Source organism: Moschus berezovskii, chromosome X, assembly GCF_049115385.1.
Source record: "Moschus berezovskii isolate FMDL1 chromosome X, NW_MosBer_1.0, whole genome shotgun sequence".
Classification (NCBI taxonomy): domain Eukaryota; kingdom Metazoa; phylum Chordata; class Mammalia; order Artiodactyla; family Moschidae; genus Moschus; species Moschus berezovskii.
The window spans coordinates 61,942,523-61,964,916 of record NC_142488.1 but is presented as its reverse complement, the minus strand read 5'-3'; the positions used below and the strand labels follow the sequence as shown (position 1 = coordinate 61,964,916).

The following is a 22,394-nucleotide window of genomic DNA, read 5'->3' as shown; positions in this document are numbered from 1 at the left end:
TACGAGATCTAGCCAATTTTAAGATGCTGAACAGGAAAGCCATCTCCCTTCAGATGTGGGCAGATTCCAAGTCAGGCTTATTCAGTGCCCAAGTTTCAATTCCATCTAGTGTAGTGGAAAAAACAGGGAATCTGTAGTCAGAAGATAAATCCGTAAGCCTCAGCTCTGCCATGGACATACACTTTGGGCAAATTCCTTCTTCTCCCTTAGCCTTAGTTTCTCCATCAGTAAAACGAGGAGCTTGGCTTCGATGATTTCTCTAAGTTTCTTCGCAAGACTGAGGTTCCATAAGGAGGACTGACTTACCCCTGAGAGTCAGGAGACTTCCGTAGATGGATTATAAAGTCTGCTTCTCTCTCATTCTTTTCTGGGTGGCACAGACACATGGGATGGTGCATAGTAGGCTGTCTCCTGTCCCAGAATTTCTAGGCCTAACAGTGATTTTTGAGCTAGAGGGGGTTCTGAGGGTAGTGTGAACTTCAGTATCAAGACTGTGAGTCTCCTGTGATTATTAATGTAATTTTGGAAGAATCAGAGCCAGAAACTCCTCCAGTGAAAGAGAATACTGGTTGCAGTGTAAACAGAGAATGTTAACTTAGGAAAATGCTAGAAGGAAGCTGGGAAATAGCTCCTGCTGGGATCTAGTTCTGCAGCTGGTGGTCTTTGCTTCTCTGCAACCAGGTTTAGGCAAGTGTGCTTCTCATCTTTGCAACCTTATAGAAAATTGGCCCAGAGAGAAGCATGCACAAAATGACCCCTGGACTAAGAGGATGACTTTAGAGTATTGCATTCCTTCTCCGGATATCCTTACTTTAACAGAGCACTTCATGATGCAAAAGCCTAGAGACTTTTGTATGTATCAAGTTACCCTGTCTAGTCTTAGATGGAAGAATACACATGTATTTTTAGTGACACTAAAATTGTTGACAGAATGAACTAAGCGGGGGAGAAAGAGTTATGGGAGGGGGAAAATTCCATTAAAGGATGGGCATGAAATGAACAAATCAATTTACCTCTTCAGGCATGTTGCTACTTATTGTATCCAAGGAAATCTGTATTAAATGGCTTCTAAATCACTTTTAGCCAAGGCAAATGTTTAAGGCCCATGTGCATTCTATTCCCAATAATGGCCCACGTACCAGGTAGTAGTGCTGGGCAGCGATTCAAGTCACTGCCAGAAGCTTTGGGATTTCCTGAGTTTGTAATTCCAGAGCTTCTCACCTAGAAAATTGCCTTCTATTACCACTGCCAAGAGTGTTCTCTCGGGGTCATCCCTTGGATGACATTGAACTGGGTGCTGTTCCTCACCACACACATGCCCTATATTTGGGTAAATCACTAGCCTACTTGTTGTTCCCCCAGATATGATGTGTTCTTTCATACCCAAGACCTGCCAGTTCTCTTTGCTAGAATGGTCTTTCCCTTCTTTTTTCCCCCCTCATCCTTCAAAGTCCAGGTTAGATATTTTCTCTGAAATGTGGTACCTCACCCCCCAGGGAGAACTACTTGTTCTTTTTCTGTGCTCTCCCAGCACCCTGCTCATGCTTCTATGATTGAAGTTTTAAATATTATAATGCAGTTATTTGTGTGTTCTTCCATGATTCCAACTACACTGGGAGATTTTGGAGGGCAGAAACCATTTATCTTCATCTCTGTATCTCAGTTGATGCTTATTCACTGTCTAGTGAATGAGTGAGTAGGAAAAAACCCTTAGCAGCTATCATTACAAAGTAGTCTTGAGGCTACCTATTAAGAAAAAAAGCAGTCACCCTGGGCTCATGTTAGGAGCAGAGGGTGTCATTGTCCAGGCCAGGGGAGCTTTCTAGGTTTGTTAAAATTTCTGTCCTAAAGGGATCTGACAAGAACAGAAAACTACACACTTGAAAGTCAAATTTACTTTCTTAAAAGACAGAATAGCTCGGTGAATGCCCAGGCTCCACAGAGAAATGTTTCTTCACTGACTCCAGTTCTCTGGCTATTTCAAAATTTTGCTCAGCTCAGGTCCTCAGGGGCCAGGCCATTCCTCAGTCTCTATCCAATAGGGACACAAGTTTCCCATGTGCGCCATGGCACCTCAAGCCACTGGAGTACCCTAGTGCTCAGAGAAGTGACAGGAGGCAGCTGAAGCCAATGTTTTGGGTCTAATCTGGGGTTGATAATATATTCTATAAAGCTCCAGAAATGTTAACAGACAGAATTATTTCACTTAGAATATTTTAATGAAAAACCATAAATTTCACTCTATTTTCCTCCCAGGTCAGAACACAAAAACAAATAGGTACTTAAAACTGGTTTCAAGGTTGGGCTTCTTAGTCCTAAGGAGTGAACCATGTTGCCTGGTCCTGTCTTTTGGAACCTATCTGTCGTTGGGTTCTTCTTTTCAAGCAGGCAAGCTCTTGTACAAACTCGTGGGTCATTCCCATTGCAAATACACTGGAGACTTACAGACCCAGCAATAGTACAATGGATCCACTCAACTAGAAGCTTCTTGGAAAAGACTAAAAGGTCAGGGTGCTACTATAGCCAAGTTTTTCCATCATAAAGAATATACTGAAATGCCAGAGCAAGAAATACCTTCCCTGACTACTTGAGAAATAGGTGAGGGGTAGGTTTTAGGCCAAAAAAAGAGGGTACTGACATCTCTCAGGACATCATTCATACCTGGTCATTGATTGGATAAAGGAGGGGGGGAAAAAGGGAGAAAAGAGGAGGTCAGGGGAAAGAGTAAAGAAGAATGAAGGAAAGAGAGGTAAAATGAATTGTATGGAAGAGGGAGCAAGAAAGAAAAGCAAAAACAACTTTCATAAGTTGCTAAGAAGCAATTCTATCTTTAATAGATATCTAATAGAATAGAATTTAATATCTATCACTGAAAAATGATAGATATTTCTTATTCCCTGGAAGCTATAGTACTCAAGAAGATCACATGTGACTGAGTAACATAATGGACAAACAGCACTGAAAGAGTATAAAAATCCTTCTCCCTTGATTTTTTTCTTCTAATTTTAGAAAAGACACGATGGCAATTTTATGAAATCAAGAGATTGACTTACCCTTTTTCTTGTTTTTAACAGGACCTATTAAAAAGAAAAAATGGAAATTTAAGTCACTGCAAATTAACAGACAGTGTGTATTCTTCAAGATGTTCACAGGAGGAACCACTAAGAAACTGCAAATTTGAGGGAGCCCCGAGCTGAGGGTCAGGTTATTGGCAAGGCATCTAACAACTATCAAACCTCCCCAATCTGTCTCAGACTGTTGTAACAATAAAGTTACAAGGAAGATTCTTTCCTAGGGAGAAAAATCTTTCAGGCTTAGTCTTTGGAGTGAGGGAATGAGTTCAGTTCAGTTCAGTTCAGTCGCTCAGTCATGTCCGACTCTCCGCGACCCCATGAATCACAGCACGCCAGGCCTCCCTGTCAATCACCAACTCCCGGAGTTCACTCAAACTCATGTCCATTGAGTCGGTGATGCCATCCAGCCATCTCATTCTCTGTTGTCCCCTTCTCCTCCCGCCCCCAACCTTTCCTAGCATCAGAGTCTTTTCCAGTGAGTCAACTCGTCGCATGAGGTGGCCAAAGTATTGCAGTTTCAGCTTTAGCATCAGTCCTTCCAATGAACACCCAGGATTGATCTCCTTTAGAATGGACTGGTTGGATCTCCTTGCAGTCCAAGGGACTCTCAAGAGTCTTCTCCAACACCACAGTTCAAAAGCATCAATTCTTTGGCGATCAGCTTTCTTCACAGTCCAACTCTCACATCCATACATGACCACGGGAAAAACCATAGCCTTGACTAGATGGACCTTGGTTGGCAAAGTAATGTCTCTGCTTTTTAATATACTATCAGTACTTCTCCATAAAAATGAAATGTCCAGAAATGCAGAATTCAACAACCTTAGAAAGGCATTCCATTAATTATGCAAGTCCTGAGACACACATTCAGGTCAGGAACTGATATGAAATCTCCTGTTGAAGCTTGAAGGAAAAAAGGGTCATTTTCATGGAAAGAGAAGAGCAGTAGCAGCTTACTTTTTAGTCCCTTCCTTGCCGTTATTTAAATTGTTAGTTATTCAAGTAGTGCAGCCATAATACATTCACATGGGAGCCACATGAACTCCTACTGTAATTTATCATAAGTTAACAGACACTTTAAAAGAAGTGTCAACAGTTTCACCAACAATGAAATCACAAGCATTTTCTGGGGAATTACTTCTGAAGAAAACAATTCTAATCAATTGAGGGCACTCAGAAAACCCAAGGCTTTTCTCATATAGTTAGGTAACAATCACTCCTCAGACATACACAGTTTAGCTGTCTCCAGACGTGCAGGCATGTTTTTCCCTACTGGGGACACAATTCACTTCATTCTGTAAGGGGATTTCATTTTCTTTAGATGCAGGTATTTGAAATCTGTTCCAAACTCCCATGAAGACTCCACTGGACCACATTAAACTCCTGTCAGTGCTCTCAGGAGCTCACAAGAAGAACATCAAGCATTTGTTGTATACTGTTTTATAGACTATAAAACATATTTCCATCTGTCATCTCATTTTATTCTTGCAACAAGCCTGAATGATCTTTACTAGTAAGAGCTCACACTATCAAAGATTCTGTCTGCTGCTGCTGCTAAGTTGCTTCAGTCGTGTCCGACCCTGTGCGACCCCATAGACGGCAGCCCACCAGGCTCCGCCATCCCTGGGATTCTCCAGGCAAGAACACTGGAGTGGGTTGCCATTTCCTTCTCCAACGTGAAAGTGAAAAGTGAAAGTGAAGTCACTCAGTCATGTCTGACTTGTAGTAACCCCATGGACTGCAGCCTACCAGGCTCCTCCGTCCATGGGATTTTCTAGGCAAGAGTACTGGAGTGGCTTGAGCAGACTCAATCAGAAGTCAGTAAAGTCTCTAACTTGGAGGGCTGCTAGTGTGGCCATCAATCCCTTGAAAACCAATGTTTGTGTAGACTTTCCTGGCAAAATAATTTCACGTGCAACTGTAGGTATTATTATGTGCAGGGAATGTTTATGGTTGGGTTTAGCAACCTGCTGCATTTAAGGTCATGATCCTCCATTCTTCTATCCTCATTTCTTCTCTCCTCCCAATTTCTTTACTGCCTATCTTTTATGTTTGTTTTTAACAGCACTGAGATTGAACACAGAGGTTCTGGCAAGGAAGCACAGCTAGACAGATATTACTAAATAAGAGGCAGTTTGAGAAGGGCCACCTTCTTAAACAAGAAAGCTATTTGGGGAAGGATTTACATAGAAAGGCCTAATCCCATCAACCAGCTACCAGCTAACCAGTTGGTTACCTCAGCCTAGGAAACCAGTCATAAGACAGCCATTGCAGACACTGCCCTCATAGACAGATTGTGTTAGCCCTGGCCAAGCTTCTGGCCATTGTAGCTGGTTAAAAGGTTACTACTGTTACACTGTGGGCTTCCCTGATAGCTCAGTTGGTAAAGAATCTGCCTGCAATGCAGGAGACCCCAGTACGATTCCTGGGTGGGGAAGAGCCACTGGAGAAGGGATAGGCTACCCACTCCAGTTGTTGGGCTTCCCTTGTGGCTCAGTCAGGAAAGAATCTGCCTGCAATGTGGAAGACCTGGGTTCAATCCCTGGGTTGGGAAGATCCCCTGGAGAAGGGAACGGCTACCTACTCCAGTATTCTGGCCTGGAGAATTCCATGGACTGTATAGTCCATGGGGTCGCCAAGAGTCCAACACGACTGAGCGACTTTAACTTCACTGTTACATCAGACTGCGCAACAGGCTTTGAGAAAATTAGATGATCACCATGCAACCAGTCCTTACTGAGCATGCCTAGGAAGGAAGAACAGGAAATAATGAAACAAGTCTATTCTCAGAGAACTTACAGTTGAATGGGAAAGTACTTAAGGAATTATACTGGTTCAGTTCAGTTCAGTTCAGTCGCTCAGTTGTGTCTCACTCTTTGCGACCCCATGAATCACAGCACGCCAGGCCTCCCTGTCCATCACCAACTCCCGGAGTTCACTCAAACTCATGTCCATCGAGTCGGTGATGCCATCCAGCCATCTCATTCTCTGTCGTCCCCGTCTCCTCCCACTCCCAATCCCTCCCAGCATCAGAGTCTTTTCCAGTGAGTCAACTCATCGCCTGAGGTGGCCGAAGTATTGGAGTTTCAACTTTAGCATCAGTCCTTCCAATGAACATCCAGGATTGATCTCCTTTAGAATGGACTGATTGGATCTCCTTGCAGTCCAAGTTACCAAGTTACTTGAGGAAAAAAAAATTCCTGGTGGAAATTTGACCATACAAGGAAGAGGAGGGAAAGGGAAGTTAAGAATTTTTCATTAACTTCTATTATTTTTATACCAGAAATACCTACTTATTACATATACGTAAATGCAAGCATATATACATACATAGAAAAGAGGAGCAAAAAGGAAAAAATAACTTTAAAAAACTACTCACAAACAACCCCTATTAACACTTTATGCATATCTAGAAATTTTCTATGCATATAAATAGGTATTTTCACAAAATGGGATCTTGTTGCTTAATACCTTACTTCTATGTCAGTAACTACATTGTCATTTTAAATTTGGTTACATCAGCATTACATAGGTAACTCTTTGCATTTTTTCTGGTTCTTTCATGATTTCATTTTTTTTATAAAGGTATTATTTTTTTAAATTTATTTATTTTAATTGGAGGCTAATTACTTAACAATATTGTATTGGTTTTGCCATACATTGACATGAATCTGCCCCGGGTGTACATATGTTCCCCATCTTGAACCCTCCTCCCACCTCCCTCCCCATCCCACCCTTCTGATTCATCCCTGTACACCAGCCCCAAGCATCCTGTATCATGCATCGAACTTGTACTGGTGATTTGTTTCACATATGATAATATACATGTTTCAATGCCATTCTCCCAAATCATCCCACCCTTGCCCTCTCCCACAGAGTCCAAAAGACTGTTCTATACATCTGTGTCTCTTTTGCTGTCTCGTATACAGGGTCATCGTTATCATCTTTCTAAACTCCATATATATGCATTAGTATACTGTATTGGTGTTTTTCTTTCTGGCTTACTTCACTCTGTATAATAGGCTCCAGTTTCATCCACCTCATTAGAACTGATTCAAATGTATTTTTTTAATGGCTGAGTAATACTCCATTGTGTAAATGTACCACAGCTTTCTTATCCATTCGTCTGCAGATGGACAAGTAGGTTGCTTCCATGTCCTGGCTATTATAAACAGTGCTGCGATGAACATTGTTTTATATTTAAATCTTTAATTAATCTAGTATAGATTTGGTATATTGTGTGAGGTAAGTTCAGTTCAGTCGCTAAGTCGTGTCTGACTCTTTGTGACCTCCACGGACTGCAGCATGCCTGGCCTCCCTGTCCATCACCAACTCCCGGAATTTACTCAAACTCATGCCCATTAAATCTGTGATGCTATCCAGCCATCTCATCCTCTGTCATCCCCTTCTCCTCCCACCTTCAATCTTTCCCAACATCAGGGTCTTTTCAAATGAGTCAGTTCTTCGCATCAGGTGGCCAAAGCATTGGAATTTCAGCTTCAGCATCAGTCCTTACAATGAATATTCAGGACTGATTTCCTTGAGGATGGACTGATTGGATCTCCTTGCAGTCCAAGGGACTCTCCAGAGTCTTCTCCAACACCACAATTTAAAAGCATCAATTCTTCAGCGCTCAGCTTTCTTTATAGCCCAACTCTCACACCCATACATGATTATTGGAAAAACCTTGACTAGACGGACCATTGTTGACAAAGTAATGTCTCTGCTTTTTAATATGCTGTCTAGGTAGGTCATAACTTTTCTTCCAAGGAGTAACCGTCTTTTAATGTCATGGCTGCAGTCACAATCTGCAGTGATTTTGGAGCCCCCCAAAATAAAGTCTGCCACTGTTTCCATTGTTTCCCCATCTATTTGCCATGAAATGATGGGATAAAATTTTTATCTTTATTTTCCGAAATGGCTATGGTGTGAAGAGGGCTGAGAGCTACAGGCGCTCAAGGTCCATCTTCTACTTGCTGCCATCTGCTCAGTGAACATTTGGCATATCCTTTGAAAAAAATGAGGATGAAAAAGTATAGACAAGATTATCCTTAGATTGTATCACATTTCCCATAGGTGCTAGTGAGTCATCATTTCAACAATATAGGAAGGAGTTCCTTCTTTTTCTAATATAGCTCACCATAGCCAGTAAATAATTCTTATGAGTTTCAACATGGTCCTATAAGTCCTGGTTCATTGTTTAAAATAAAAAAAAAAATTTAATTGGAGGAAAATTGCTTCACAATGTTGTATTGGTTTCTGATGTACAACAATGAAAATCAGCCTAATTATACATATATCACCTCCCTCTTGAGCCTCCCCGGAGAAGGCAATGGCAACCCACTCCAGTACTCTTGCCTGGAAAATCCCATGGATGGAGGAACCTGGTGGGCTGCCATCTATGGGGTTGCATAGAGTCGGACATGACTGAAGTGAGTTAGCAGCAGCAGCAGCTTGAGCCTCTCTCCCCTCCCCCCAAGTTCTGGTTCTATATCAACCATTCTCATTTCTTTTGATTGAGGTCATTGTGGTTTTCCATCTTCTACAAAGAGAATACCAGGGAGCTAGAACTATTCCATGTTAGATATGAATACCTTGACCTAGAGCAAAAGCAGTAACCTCTGCTCAGTTCTATATCTTTTTAGATATGTTATTTTCTTTATATGCTTGAGAACCTTTTACATGCCTACTCAGAGCACTACTGGTGTCACATGTCTGTTTCCATGGTAACAGGCTACATTTCTCTATCATTCTAATACCCTCTATTTGGAACCATCATGGATTCTGCAGGCAAAATCCACAAATACATCAGAGTGGGACAGACAGGTGTGCAGTCGCTGAGATTGCTTTTATAGGAGTAAATTTGAGATTTGACAGGTTTTGATTAATGTGGGCAAGCTATTTGCTCTGATATTAAGAAAACAGAGTCTTGTAACCGCATCAGGGCCATGGAAGCTGGCAGCAGTCTTAGCCTGAGTCTGGTTCTGACTAAATCACAAACTGATCATAAGGCAAGTGTTCCATTTTCTTCTGATTCTTTAACTTCTAAATTAGGGAATACTTTGTACACTTTGTCTCTGTTCAAGCCTAGGATTCTGATGAAGATAAATGACATTATAATTAAAGTTAACATTTATTGAATATATATGAGCCATGCACTGTGCTAGATGCTTAGCATATCTCATTTAGGTCTTATAACAATCCAGTAAATTAGGCGATATTATGCTTATTTTATAGATGAAGAGATGGATTAAATTAATTGCACAAAGTCACACAGCTTCTACATATTTTCAGGTCAGTTGATACTTCAGAAAGATTCATGTTTTTCTAGGTGTGCTTTGAAATTAAAAAATAAACATATACACTTCCAATTTCTTGTTTCACACATAAAGTTCTTGGAAGCCAACACTCCCATACTCACAATAAGAAAAAAGCTGAACAAATTTAAAATCACTTCTTCTTAGATCTATCAGAGAAGTGAGGTCACAAGGCAAACTGCTGTTCTATAAGATGAAGAGACAGACCAGTGGATACAGAGACTTATAGCTGACTAGGAATAGAAGCCTGTACCTGAAGTCAGTATCAGTAAGAACACTTTAAAACTATAATCAAAAGATTGCTAGATTCTCAGTGTGGACCATGTAGATCAAGGGATAAAAGTCCTCAGAAGGTTCAGTCTTAGGGGGTTCCCCACACTTTCATGTGATTTACTTTCAAGAGCACTATCAGGTTCTCACTATGAAGACAGGAGAAAAATTCTCTTGTGCTTCTAGCAAGGGGAGAGGAAAACAGCCATTTTGAAATATATCTGGACCCCTCTATTATCTTTAACAAGGCCTGCCCTCAAGGAAAACTTTTATCAGAGTCTAACTGACTGAGGTTTTACCAGAGACATACTGACGTTGGGGACAGGAAATACCCAACTCATTTCAGTGCAGTTCAGTTGCTCAGTTATGTCTGAATCTTTGGGACCCCATGGAATGCAGCAGGCCAGGCGTCCCTGTCCATCACTAACTCCCGGAGCTTTCTCAAACTCATGTTCATTGAGTCAGTAATGCCATACAACCATCTCATCCTCTGTCATCCCCTTTTCCTCCTGCCTTCAATCTTTCCCCGCATCAGTCTTTCCCAGCAAGTCAGTTCTTCGCATCAGGAGGCCAAAGTATTGGAGCTTCAGCTTCAACATCAGTCCTTCCAATGAGTATTCAGGATTGATTCCCTTTAGGATGTACTGGTTTGATCTCCTTGCAGTCCAAGGGACCCTCAAGAGTCTTCTACAACACCACAGTTCAAAAGCATCAATTCTTCAGTGCTCAGCTTTCTTTATGGTCCAACTCTCACATCCATACATGACTACTGAAAAGACCATAGCTTTGACTAGATGCACTTTTGTCACCAAAGTAATGTTTCTGCTTTTTAATATGCTCTCTAGGTTGGTCATAGCTTTTCTTCCAAGGAGCAAGTGTCTTTTAATTTCATGCCTGCAGTCACCATCTGCAGTGATTTTGGAGACCCCCAAAATAAAGTCTCTCACTGTTTCCATTATTTCCCCATCTATTTGCCATGATGTGATGAGACTAGATGCCATGATCTTCATTTTTTGAATGTTGAGTTTTAAGCCAACTTTTTCACTCTCCTCTTTCACTTTCATCTAGATGCTATTTACTTCTTTGCTTTCTGCCATAAAGGTGAAGGTGGAGTCATCTGCATATCCGAGGTTATTAATATTTCTCCCAGCAGTCTTGATTCCAGCTTGTGCTTCATCCAGCCTGGCATTTTGCATGAGGTACTCTGCATATAAGTTAAATAAGCAGGGTGACAATATACACCCTTGACTTACTCCTTTCCCAATTTGGAACTAGTCCATTGTTCCCTGTCCAGTTCTAACTGTTGCTTCTTGACCTGCATACAGATTCCTCAGGAGGCAGGTCAGGTGGTCTGGTATTTCCATCTCTTGAAGAATTTTCCACAGGTTGTTGTGATCGACCATCAAAGGCTTTGGTGTAGTCAATAAAGTAGAAGTAGATGTTTTTTCTGCAATTCTCTTGCTTTTTCTATGATCCAACAGATGTTAGCAATTTGATCTCTGGTTCCTCTGCCTTTTAGAAATCCAACTTGAACATCTACAAGTTCTCTGTTGAAGCCTCGCTTGGACTTACCAAGATGGCAGAGTAGAAGGGCATGCACTCATCTTCTCCTGCAAGAACTCCAAAGTTGCAACTTGCTGCTGAACAACCATCTACAGGAGAATGTTGGATCCTGCCAAGAAAAGATACCACACTTCCAAGGGCAAAGAAAAAGCCCCAACAAGAAGGTAGGAGGAACCAAATTGCATTTAGAATCAAACCCCATATCCACCAGGGATGCTCGGAGGGCTCAAACAAAACCTTGTGCACACTAGGAACCAGAGACCCCACTGAGTCTGAACCAGACCTGCCTTTGAGGGTTTGAGTGTCTCTTGCGGAGGCATGGGTCAGCAGTAGCCTGCTTCAGGGACAGGGTCTCTGGCTGCAGCAGACCTTGGCCATGTAGTATGTGGCATAAGCCCTCTTGGAGGAGGTCACCATTAGCCCCACCATAGAGCTGCTGGTCAGATGACCGACAAACTGCAGAACAATTATACCAAAGACATTCTTGCACTGTTAAGAAACTTCTAGGACCCACAATAGAGTCCCAATCTAGGTATCCAGCAAAGTGACTGAGAAACCCCAGGGAATTTGACTTTGGAGGCCAGTGGGATTTGATTACAGAACTTCCAAAGGACTGGGGAAACAGACTCTTGGAGGGTACAAACAAAGCCTTGTGTGCACCAGGAGCCAGGAGAAACAGTGTCACCATAAGAGACTGAGCCAGACTTGCCTGTGAATGTCCACGAAGTCTCCAGTGGAGGCATGAGTTGACAGTGGCCTGCTGCAGGGTCAGGGACACTGAACACAACAGTGCATGCACAAATCCTTTTGAAGGAGGTCATTAACCCTACCATAGTTTGCCCTCATCCAAACAACAGGGAGGGAACACAGCCCCGCCCATCAGCAGAAAATTGGATTAAAGATTTACTGAGCATGGCCCTAAAATGATGCTGTTAAAGTGGTGCACCCAATATGCCAGCAAACTTGGAAAACTCAGCAGCGCCAACAGGACTGGAAAAGGTCAGTTTTCATTCCAATCCAAAAGAAAGGCAATGCCAAAGAATGTTCAAACTACTGCACAGTTGCATTCATCTCACACACTAGCAAAGTAATGCTTAAATTTCTCCAAGCCAGACTTCAACAGAACAACTTCCAGATATTCAAACTGGATTTAGAAAAGGCAGAGAAACCAGAGATCAAATTGCCAACATCTGTTGGATCACAGAAAAAACAAGAGAGTTCCAGAAAAACATCTGCTTCTGCTTTATTGACTATGCCAAACCCTTTAACTGTGTGGATCACAACAAACTATGGAAAATTCTTAAAGAGATGGGAAAACCAGACCACCTTACTGCCTCCTGAGGAATCTGTATGCAGGTCAAGAAGCAACAGTTAGAACTGGACATGGAAAAATGGACTGGTTCCAAATTGGGAAAGGAGTACGTCAAGGCTGTATATTGTCACCTTGCTTATTTAACTTATATGCAGAGTACCTCATGCAAAATGCCAGGCTGGATGAAGCACAAGCTGGAATCAAGATTGCTGGGAAAGATTGCTGGGAGAAATATCAATAACCTCATGTATGCAGATGACACCACCTTCACCTTTATGGCAGAAAGCAAAGAAGAACTAAATAGCGTCTAGATGAAAGTAAAGAGGAGAGTGAAAAAGTTGGCTCAAAGCTCAACATTCAAAAAACGAAGATCATGGCATCTGGTCCCATCACTTCATGGCAAATAGATGGGGAAACAATGGAAACAGTGAGAGACTTTATTTTGGGGGGCTCTAAAATCACCGCAGATGGTGACTGCAGGCATGAAATTAAAAGACATTTGCTCCTTGGAAGAAAAGCTATGACCAACCTAGAGAGCATATTAAAAAGCAGAAACATTACTTTGCCAACAAAGGTCCATCTAGTCAAAGCTATGGTTTTTCCAGTAGTCATGTATCGATATGGGTGTTTGAACATAAAGAAAGCTGAGCACTGAAGAATTGATGTGCTGATTTTGAACTGTGGTGTTGTAGAAGACTCTTGAAGGTCCCTTGGACTGCAAGGAGATCAAACCAGTATCTCCTAAAGGAAATAAGACCTGAATATTCATTGGAAGGACTGATGCTGAAGCTGAAGCCTCAATACTTTGGTCACCTGATGAGAACTGACTCACTGGAAAAGACTCTGGTGTTGGGAAAGATTGAAGGCAGGAGGATAAGGGGATGACAGAAGATGATATGTTTGAATGGCATCACCACCTTGATGGACATGAGTTTGAGCAAGCTCCGGGAGTTGGTGATGGACAGGGACTCCTGGCATGCTGCAGTCCATGGGGTCACAAAGAGTTGGACACAACTGCCAAATGAACTGAACTGAGCATGGCCCCACCCATCAGAAGAAGACCCAGTTTTCCCATAGTTAGTCTCTCCCATCAGGAAGCTTCCATAAGCCTCTTATCCTTATCCATCAGAGGGCTGACAGAATGAAAAGTCAACTCAGGCACACTAAAAGATTGAGACCTAAGACTAATTCATAAGATTAATGAATGATTCCACTCTACTCACACTTTATCATCACATTAACAACACTCTTGTATAATAATTGTGGACAGTGACTGTAGCCTGAAATTAAAAGACACTTGCTCTTTGGAAGGAAAGCTATGACAAACCTAGATAGTGTATTAAAAAGCAGAAATATCATTTTACCAACAAAGGGCCATATAGCCAAAGCTATGGTTTTCCAGTAGTCATGTATGGATGTGAGAGTTGGACCATAAAGAAGGCTGAGCACAGAAGAATTGATGCTTTTGAATTGTCGTTCTGGAGAAGATTCTTGAGTCCCGTGGACTGCAAGAATATCAAACCAGTTAATCCCAAAGGAAATCAACCCTGAGTATTCATTGGAAGCACTGATGCTGAGGTTCCAATCCTTTGACCACCTGATGCTAAGAGTCGACTCATTGGAAAAGATGTTGATGCTGCGAAAGATTGAAGGCAAAAGGAGAAGGGGGCAGCAGAGGATGAGATGGTTAGATAGTCATACAGATTCAATGGACATGAGTTTGAGAAAACTCCAGGAAATAGTGGAGGACAGGGGAGTATGGCATGCTGCAGTCCATGGAGTTGCAAAGAGTCAGATGTGACTTAGTGACTGAACAACAGTAACGACTAAAAACATTGAAAGTCTTAGACCCTAGTTAAGAAGTTTCCATGGATAATCAAAGACCACATGAATAGACTAATATGAGAACAATGAGACAATTTTAGCCTCTGACACCACAGCTACAACAAAGAGTAAACACAAACTAACTCTTATTGCTGTTGTTGTTTAGTTGCTAAATCGTGTCTGATTCTTTTCAACTCCAGGGACTGTAGCCTACCAGGTCCCTCTGTCTATGGGATTTCCCAGGCAAGAATACTACAGTGGGTTGCCATTTAAAATGCTTTTAAAAGATCTCCAGGGTATCTTCCTGACACAGGGATCGAAACTGTGTCTCCTGCTTGGCAAGCAGATTCTTTACCATTAAGCCACCTAGGAAGCCCAAATTAACTCTTAGTTGAACATAAAACCTTTACACAACTGGCTTACCTAACTCAGTTTCTTTTATCTAGTAAATCATATCTCATTTTCAGTCAAAAATTACAAGGCACAGTAAAGGTTAAAAACATAGTCTGGAGTGATAAACCAAGCATCAGAACCAGACTCAGAAATGAAAGAGGAGATATTACAACTGATATCACAGAAATACAAAGGAGCATGCTGTGTGCATGTATGTTAATTTGCTTCAGTTATATCTGATTCTTTGCAACACTGTGGATTGTAGCCCACCAGGCTCCTCTGTCCAGGGGATTCTCCAGGCAAGAATACTAGAGTGGGTTGCCATGCCCTCCTCCAGGGGATCTCCTTGACCCAGGGATTGAACCCACGTTTCCTACATTGGCAGGCGGGTTCTTTACCACTGAGCCACCAGCGAAGCCAATGGAATATTACTCGGCCATAAAAAAGAATGGACAACAACACAGATGACCTTGAGGGCATTATTCTAAGTGAAATAAGTCAGACAGAGAAGGTCAAATACCATAGGATCTCTCTTATATGTGCAATTAAAAAATAGATAAACAAACCAACCAACCAAGTTCATAGATATAGAGAACAGATTGGTGGCTGCCAGAGGTGAAGGTTGGGGTAGGGGTAGGAGAAATGGGTGAACATTTTTTTAAGTTTAAATAAATTGAATTAAAAAATAAAGTTGGCTATCCAAAACAACAACAATAACTCACTATTAGTGAGCTAGTGACTTGAAGATGTCAATAGAAACTTCATACATGAAATGCAGAGATAAAAAAGGAATGAAAAAGATGGAACAGCATATCCGAAGACTGTGGTACAATTACAAATAGGGTATATACACATAATGGGAACACCAGAAGAGAGAGGAGGGAATAGAGGAAATATTTGAAGTAATATCAAATAAGAGTTTTCTAAAAGTAATGACAGACACCAAACCTTAGATCCAGGAAACTCAGAGAATATCAAGCGGACAAATACCAAAATGCTGACCACTAGGCATATCATTTTCAAACTGCAGAAAATAAAAGACAAAGAGACAATTTTTAAAGAAGGCAGAGGGTAAAAAAATTACATTAGCTTCTCTTCAGAAACTATTCAAGCAAGAGAGTGCAGTGAAATATTTAAAGTGTTTAAAGAAGAAAAAAAAGGTATAATTCTGTATCCAGCAAAATTATTCTTCAAAAATGAAGCTGAAATAAGACTTTCTCAAACAAAAATTGATTGAATTTGTTGCCAGGAGACATGTCTTATAAGAAATGTTAAAAGAAGTTCTTCAGAAAAGGAAAATTATATAGGTCAGAAACTTAGATATACATAAAGAAAGAATATTAGAGAAGGACTTAATAAAAGTAAAATAAAATCTGTTATTTATTTTACTTATTCTTAATTGATTTAATAGATAATAACTTACTCAAAATAGTAATAGCAAAGATGTATTCAGTGATTATAGCTTATGAATAAGTGAAACAAATAACAGCCGTAATATAAAGGATGCAGGGGAGGAATTGGGAATACTTTGCTATAAGGTACTTGTACTACCTGTGAAGTGGTATAATATTATTTGAAAGTAAGCTTGGATAAGTCATAAATATATATTTCAAACTCTAGTGCAACCACTAAATTTTTTTAAAAGTATAATTGATATGAAAGAGGAAGGAAAATGAAATCATAGCAATATAAAATGTTTGATTAAAACCAGAGAAAGCAGAAAAAGAAACAAAGAAATGGTCAATGAATACAAAAAGTTACAAATATATTATATATTAACTAGCTATATCAATAATCAATTAAGATTTTAAAAAGTTTCTTCAGTTCTCTCCTATTATTTACTTATTTATTTGGCTGCACTGGGTCTTAGCTGCAGTACCTGAGGTCTTCAATCTTCACTGTGCCATGCTGGATCTTTAATTGCAGTATGCAGCATCTTTAGTTGCAGCATGCAAACTCTTAGCTGCAGCATGTCAGATCTAGTTCCCTGAACAGGGATCGAACCTAAGCCCACTGCATTGGGAGCATTATTCACTGGACCACCAGGGAAGTCCTTCAATAATCACTTTGAGTGGAATAAATATACCAGTTAACAGACAGAAACTGTCAAAGTAGATAAAAAACCAATAACCAACTATTTCTGTAAGAAATACACTTTAAATATAAGACAAAGGCCGATTAAAAGTAAAGGGATGGTGAAAGATATACCATGCTAACACTAATCAAAAGCAAGCTAATTTCAGACAAAGTTGACTTCAGAGGAAGGGAAATTATCAGGAATGAAGGGAAATTGTCAGGAATTATATAGTGATAGAGGGATCAATTTTCCGTGACATAAGATCCTTTAATCTTATGGCAAAATCTGATGACTCCACTATTATAGTTGGAGACTTCACCATCCCTTGATCAGTAACTGAAATATCCAGCAGGATAAAATTGGTAAGGATATACTGAGCTGAATAGCACCATTAATCAACTAGTATCTAACTGACATTTACAGAATACTTCATCCAACAATAGCAGGATATACAGTCTTCTCAAGTTCATGTGGAACATTCACTGAGAAAAACATTATGTGTCATAAAACATACCTTAGCAAATTTAAAAGCATAGATATCATACTAATTGTACTCTCATATTACAATTAAATTAAACTAGAGATCAGTAACAGAAAGTAGCTGGAAAATCATATGAATTACAATAGGAAAAAAGATCTAAACAATTTTGGAAAATATTTAATCTAAGATTCCACCTCAGGAAACTAGAAAAAGAAGAGCAAACTAAATTCAGAGTAAGAGAAGAAAATTAAAATCAAAGTAAAGAAATTGAAAACAAGAAAGCAATGAAAAAAAATAAATGAAACCAAAAGCTGGTTCTTTGAAAAGATGAATAATATCGATAAACCCTTACCTAGGCTAACCAAGAAAGGGAGAGAAAAAACAAATTACTAATATCAGAAAGGAAAGAAGGGCCATTACTACTGATCTAATGTACATGAAAAGGATAATAAAATAATACTATGAACAAACTGCTCACAAATTTGATAGCTTAGATGAAACTGGCTAATTATTTGAAAGATACAATCTATCAAGACTCATATAAGGAGAAATATATATTCTGAAAATATAATTTACAAATGATAACTCATCTATATATTAAATAAATTGACTATATAATCTGGATAGGCCTATATATATTAAAGAAATTGAATCAGCAATCAATAACCTTTTAAAACAGGAAGTACCAAGCCCAGATGGTTTCACTGGTGAATTTTACCATTTAGGGAAGAAATTACAATTCTCTACAACCTCTTGCAGAAAATAGAACCAGATGGAACACTTTTTAGCTCAGTCCATGAAGCTAGAATTATCCTAATACCAAAGTCAAATATATTAAAAGAAAGGAAAACTACAGACCAACATCTCATAGAAAATAGTTGTAAAAATCTTCAACAAAATATTAGCAAGTCAAATTCAACAATGTTACAAAAATTATACACCACAACTAAGTGGTATTTATTTCTGGTACACAAGGCTGATTTAATATTCAAAAATTAACTTAACCCATCATACAGTGACATGCTTAAGAAGAAAAACCATATGATCATTATCAATAGACGCAGAAAAATTATTTGATAAAATCCAAGATCCATTCATGATAAGAGGTCTTGTCAAATTAGGAGAAGAGAGAAACTTGATCAATTTGATAAAAAAAATCTACAAAAATCTAGATATAATATCATACTTATGCTGATAAATGAGATGATTTCGCTCTAAGACTGAGAATAAGGCAAGGATGTTCCATCTGACCACTCCTATTTGACATCACACTGGAGCTCCCAGCTAATAAAATAAGGTAAGACAAGAAAGAAAAGGCATACAACAGACACATGAAAACATACCCAACGTCGCTAATTATTCACTTCAGTTCAGTCACCCAATCGTGTCCGACTCTTTGCAACCTCATGAACCACAGCCCGCCAGGCCTTCCTGTCCATCACCAACTCCCAGAGTCCACCCAAACCCATGTCCATCAGGTCGGTGGGAGCATCCAGCCATCTCAACCTCTGTCGTCCCCTTCTCCTCTTGCCCTCAATCTTTCCCAGCATCAGGGTCTTTTCAAATGAGTCAGTTCTTTACATCAGGTGGCCAAAGTATTGGAGTTTCAGCTTCAACATCATTCCTTCCAATGAAAACCCAGGACTGATCTCCTTTAGGATGGACTGCTTGGATCTCCTTGCAGTCCAAGGGACTCTCAAGAGTCTTCTCCAACACCACAGTTCAAAAGCATCAATCCTTTAGCACTCAGCTTTCTTTATAGTCCAACTCACACCCATACATGACCACTGGAAAAACCATAACCTTGACTAGACGGACCCTTGTTGGCAAAGTAATGTCTCTGCTTTTTAATATGGTATCTAGGTTGGTTAGAACTTTCCTTCCAAGGAGCAGGTGTCTTTTAATTTCACGGCTGCAATCACCATCTGCAGTTATTTTGGAGCCCAGAAAAATAAAGTCTGACACTGTTTCCCCATCTATTTCCCATGAAATGATGGGATCAGATGCCATGATCTTAGTTTTCTGAATGTTGAGCTTTAAGCCAACTTTTTCACTCTCCTCTTTCACTTTCATCAAGAGACTTTTGAGTTCCTCTTCACTTTCTGCCATAAGTGTGGTGTCATCTGCATATCTGAGGTTATTGATATTTCTCACGGCAATCTTGATTCCAGCTTGTGCTTCCTCCAGCCCAGCCTTTCTCATGATGTACTCTGCATGTAAGTTAAATAAGCAGGGTGATAAGATACAACCTTGACGTACTCCTTTTCCTATTTGGAACCAGTCTGTTGTTCCATGTCCAGTTCTAACTGTTGCTTCCTGACCTGCATACAGGTTTCTCAAGAGGCAGGTCAGGTGGTCTGGTATTCCCATCTCTTTCAGAATTTTCCCACAGTCTATTGTGATCCACACAGTCAAAGGCTTTGGCATAGTCAATACAGCAGAAATAGATGTTTTTCTAGAACTCTCTTGCTTTTTCGATGATCCAGTGAATGTTGGCGATTTGATCTCTGGTGCCTCTGCCTTTTCTAAAACCAGCTTGAACATCTGGAAATTCACAGTTCACGTATTGCTGAAGCCTGGCTTGGAAAATTTTGAGAATGACTTTACTAGTGTGTGAGATGAGTGCAATTGTGCGGTAGTTTGAGCATTCTTTGGCATTGCCTTTCTTTGGGATTGGAATGAAAACTGACCTTTTCCAGTCCTGTGGCTACTGCTGAGTTTTCCAAATTTGCTGACATATTGAGTGCAGCACTTTCACAGCATCAGCTTTTAGAATTTGAAAGAGCTCAACTGGAATTCCATCACCTCCACTAGCTTTGTTTGCAGTGATGCTTCTTAAGGCCCACCTGACTTCACATTCCAGGATGTCTGGCTCTAGGTGAGTGGGAGTGTTCATACCTTCGTGATTATCTGGGTTGTGAAGCTCATTTTTCTACAGTTCTTCTGTGTATTCTTGCCACCTCTTCTTAATATCTTTTTCTTCTGTTAGGTCCATACCATTTCTGTCCTTTATTGAGCCCATCTTTGCATGAAATGTTCCCTTGGTATTTCTAATGTTCTTGAAGAGATCTCTAGTCTTTCCCATTCTATTGTTTTCCTCTATTTCTTTGCATTGATCGCTGAGGAAGGCTATCTTATCTCTCCTTGCTAGTCTCTGGAACTCCGCATTCAAATGGGTATATCTTTCCTTTTCTCCTTTGCTTTTTGCTTCTCTTCTTTTCACAGATATTTGTAAGGCCTCCTCATACAGCCATTTGGCTTTTTTGCATTTCTTTATCTTGGGGATGGTCTTGCTCCTTGTCTCCTGTAAGATGTCATGAACCTCCGTCCATAGTTCATCAGGAACTCTGTCTATCAGATCTAGTCCCTTAAATCTATTTCTCACTTCCACTGTATAGTCATACGGGATTTGATTTAGGTCATACCTGAATGGTCTAGTGGCTTTCCCACTTTCTTCAATTTAAGTCTGAATTTGGCAATAAGGAGTTCATGATCTGAGCCACAGTCAGCTCCTGGTCTTGTCTTTGCTGACTGTATAGAGCTTCTCCATCTTTGGCTGCAAAGAATATAATCAATCTGATTTTGGTGTTGACCATCTGGTGATGTCCATGTGTAGAGTCTTCTCCTGTGTTGTTGGAAGAGGGTATTTGCTATGACCAGTGTGTTCTCTTGGCAGAACTCTGTTAGCCTTTGCCCTGCTTCATTCTGTACTCCAAGGCCAAATCTGCCTGTTACTCCAGATGTTTCTTGACTTCCTGCTTTTGCATTCCAGTCCCCTATAATGAAAAGGACATCTTTTTTTGGGTGTCAATTCTAGCAGGTCTTGTAGGTCTTCATAGAACTATTCAACTTCAGCTTCTTCAGCATTACTGGTCGGGGCATAGACTTGGATTACCGTGATATTGAATGGTTTGCCTTGGAAATGAACAGAGATCATTCTGTCATTTTTGAGACTGCATCCAAGTATTCAATTATTAGAGAAATGCAAATCAAAACTAAGAGACATCACCTCACACCAGTCCAAATGGCTAGCATAAAAAAGTCCACAAACAATAAATGCAGGAGAGGGTGTGAAGAGAAAGAAACCCTCCTATAGTGTTGGTGGGAATGTAAATTGGTACCACCACTATGGAGAACAGTATGGAGGTTCCTTAAGAAAAAATAATACAGCTACTACAAGACTCTGCAATCCCACTCCTGGGCATATACCTGGAGAAAACCATAATTCAAAAAGATACATGCACCCCATGTTCACTGCAGCACTGTTTACAATAGCCAAGACATGGAAGCAACCTAAATATCCATTCACAAAGGAATGGATAAACAAGATGTGATACACATATACAATGGAATAATAACTCAGCCATTGAAAAAATGAAATACCTCTCGCACCAACATGGACAGACCTAGAGATTGTCTTACTAAGTGAAGTCAGACAGAGAAGGAGAAATATATGACATGTTTTACATGCAGGATCTAAAAAGAAATTATACAAATGAACTTACTTACTAATCAAAGCTATGGTTTTTCCAGTAGTCATGTATAGTTGTGAGAGTTGGACTATAATGAAAGCTGAGCACTGAAGAATTGATGCTTTTGAACTGTGGTATTGGAGAAGACTCTTGAGAGTCCCTTGGAAAGGACGGAGATCCAATCAGTCAATCCTAAGGGAAATCCGTCCTGAATATTCACTGGAAGGACTGATGCTGAAGCTGATACTTTGGCCACCTGATGCAAAGAACTAACTTATTGGGAAAGACCTTGATGCTGGAAAGATTGAAGGCAGGAGGAGAGGGGAACGATGTAGGATGAGACGGTTGGATGGCATCACTGACTCAATGGACATAAGTTTGAGTAAACTCCTGGAGTTGGTGATGGACAGGGAAGCCTGGCATGCTGCAGTCCATGAGGTCGCAAAGAGTCGGACACAACTGAGTGACTGAACTGAACTGAACTTATAAAATAGAAACAGAATCACAGAGAAAGAACTTACGGTTTTCAGTGGGGAAGGGTTGGGGGAAGGGATAGTTAGGGAGATTGGAATGGACATGTACACACTGCTGTATTTAAAATGGATAACCAA

General features: G+C 40.3%; 1 protein-coding gene across 2 annotated transcripts in view; it reads right to left on the bottom strand.

Annotated features, from left to right (window-relative positions):
* The window catches only part of EDA (ectodysplasin A), a 413,746-nt gene that overhangs the window by 11,786 nt on the left and 379,566 nt on the right, over positions 1-22,394 (bottom strand). For both annotated transcript variants that reach the window (XM_055438357.2, XM_055438358.2), the window contains exon 3: positions 3,054-3,077. In XM_055438357.2, coding sequence (XP_055294332.1) covers positions 3,054-3,077 — 24 coding nt within the window. The remainder of the gene's footprint in view (positions 1-3,053; positions 3,078-22,394) is intronic.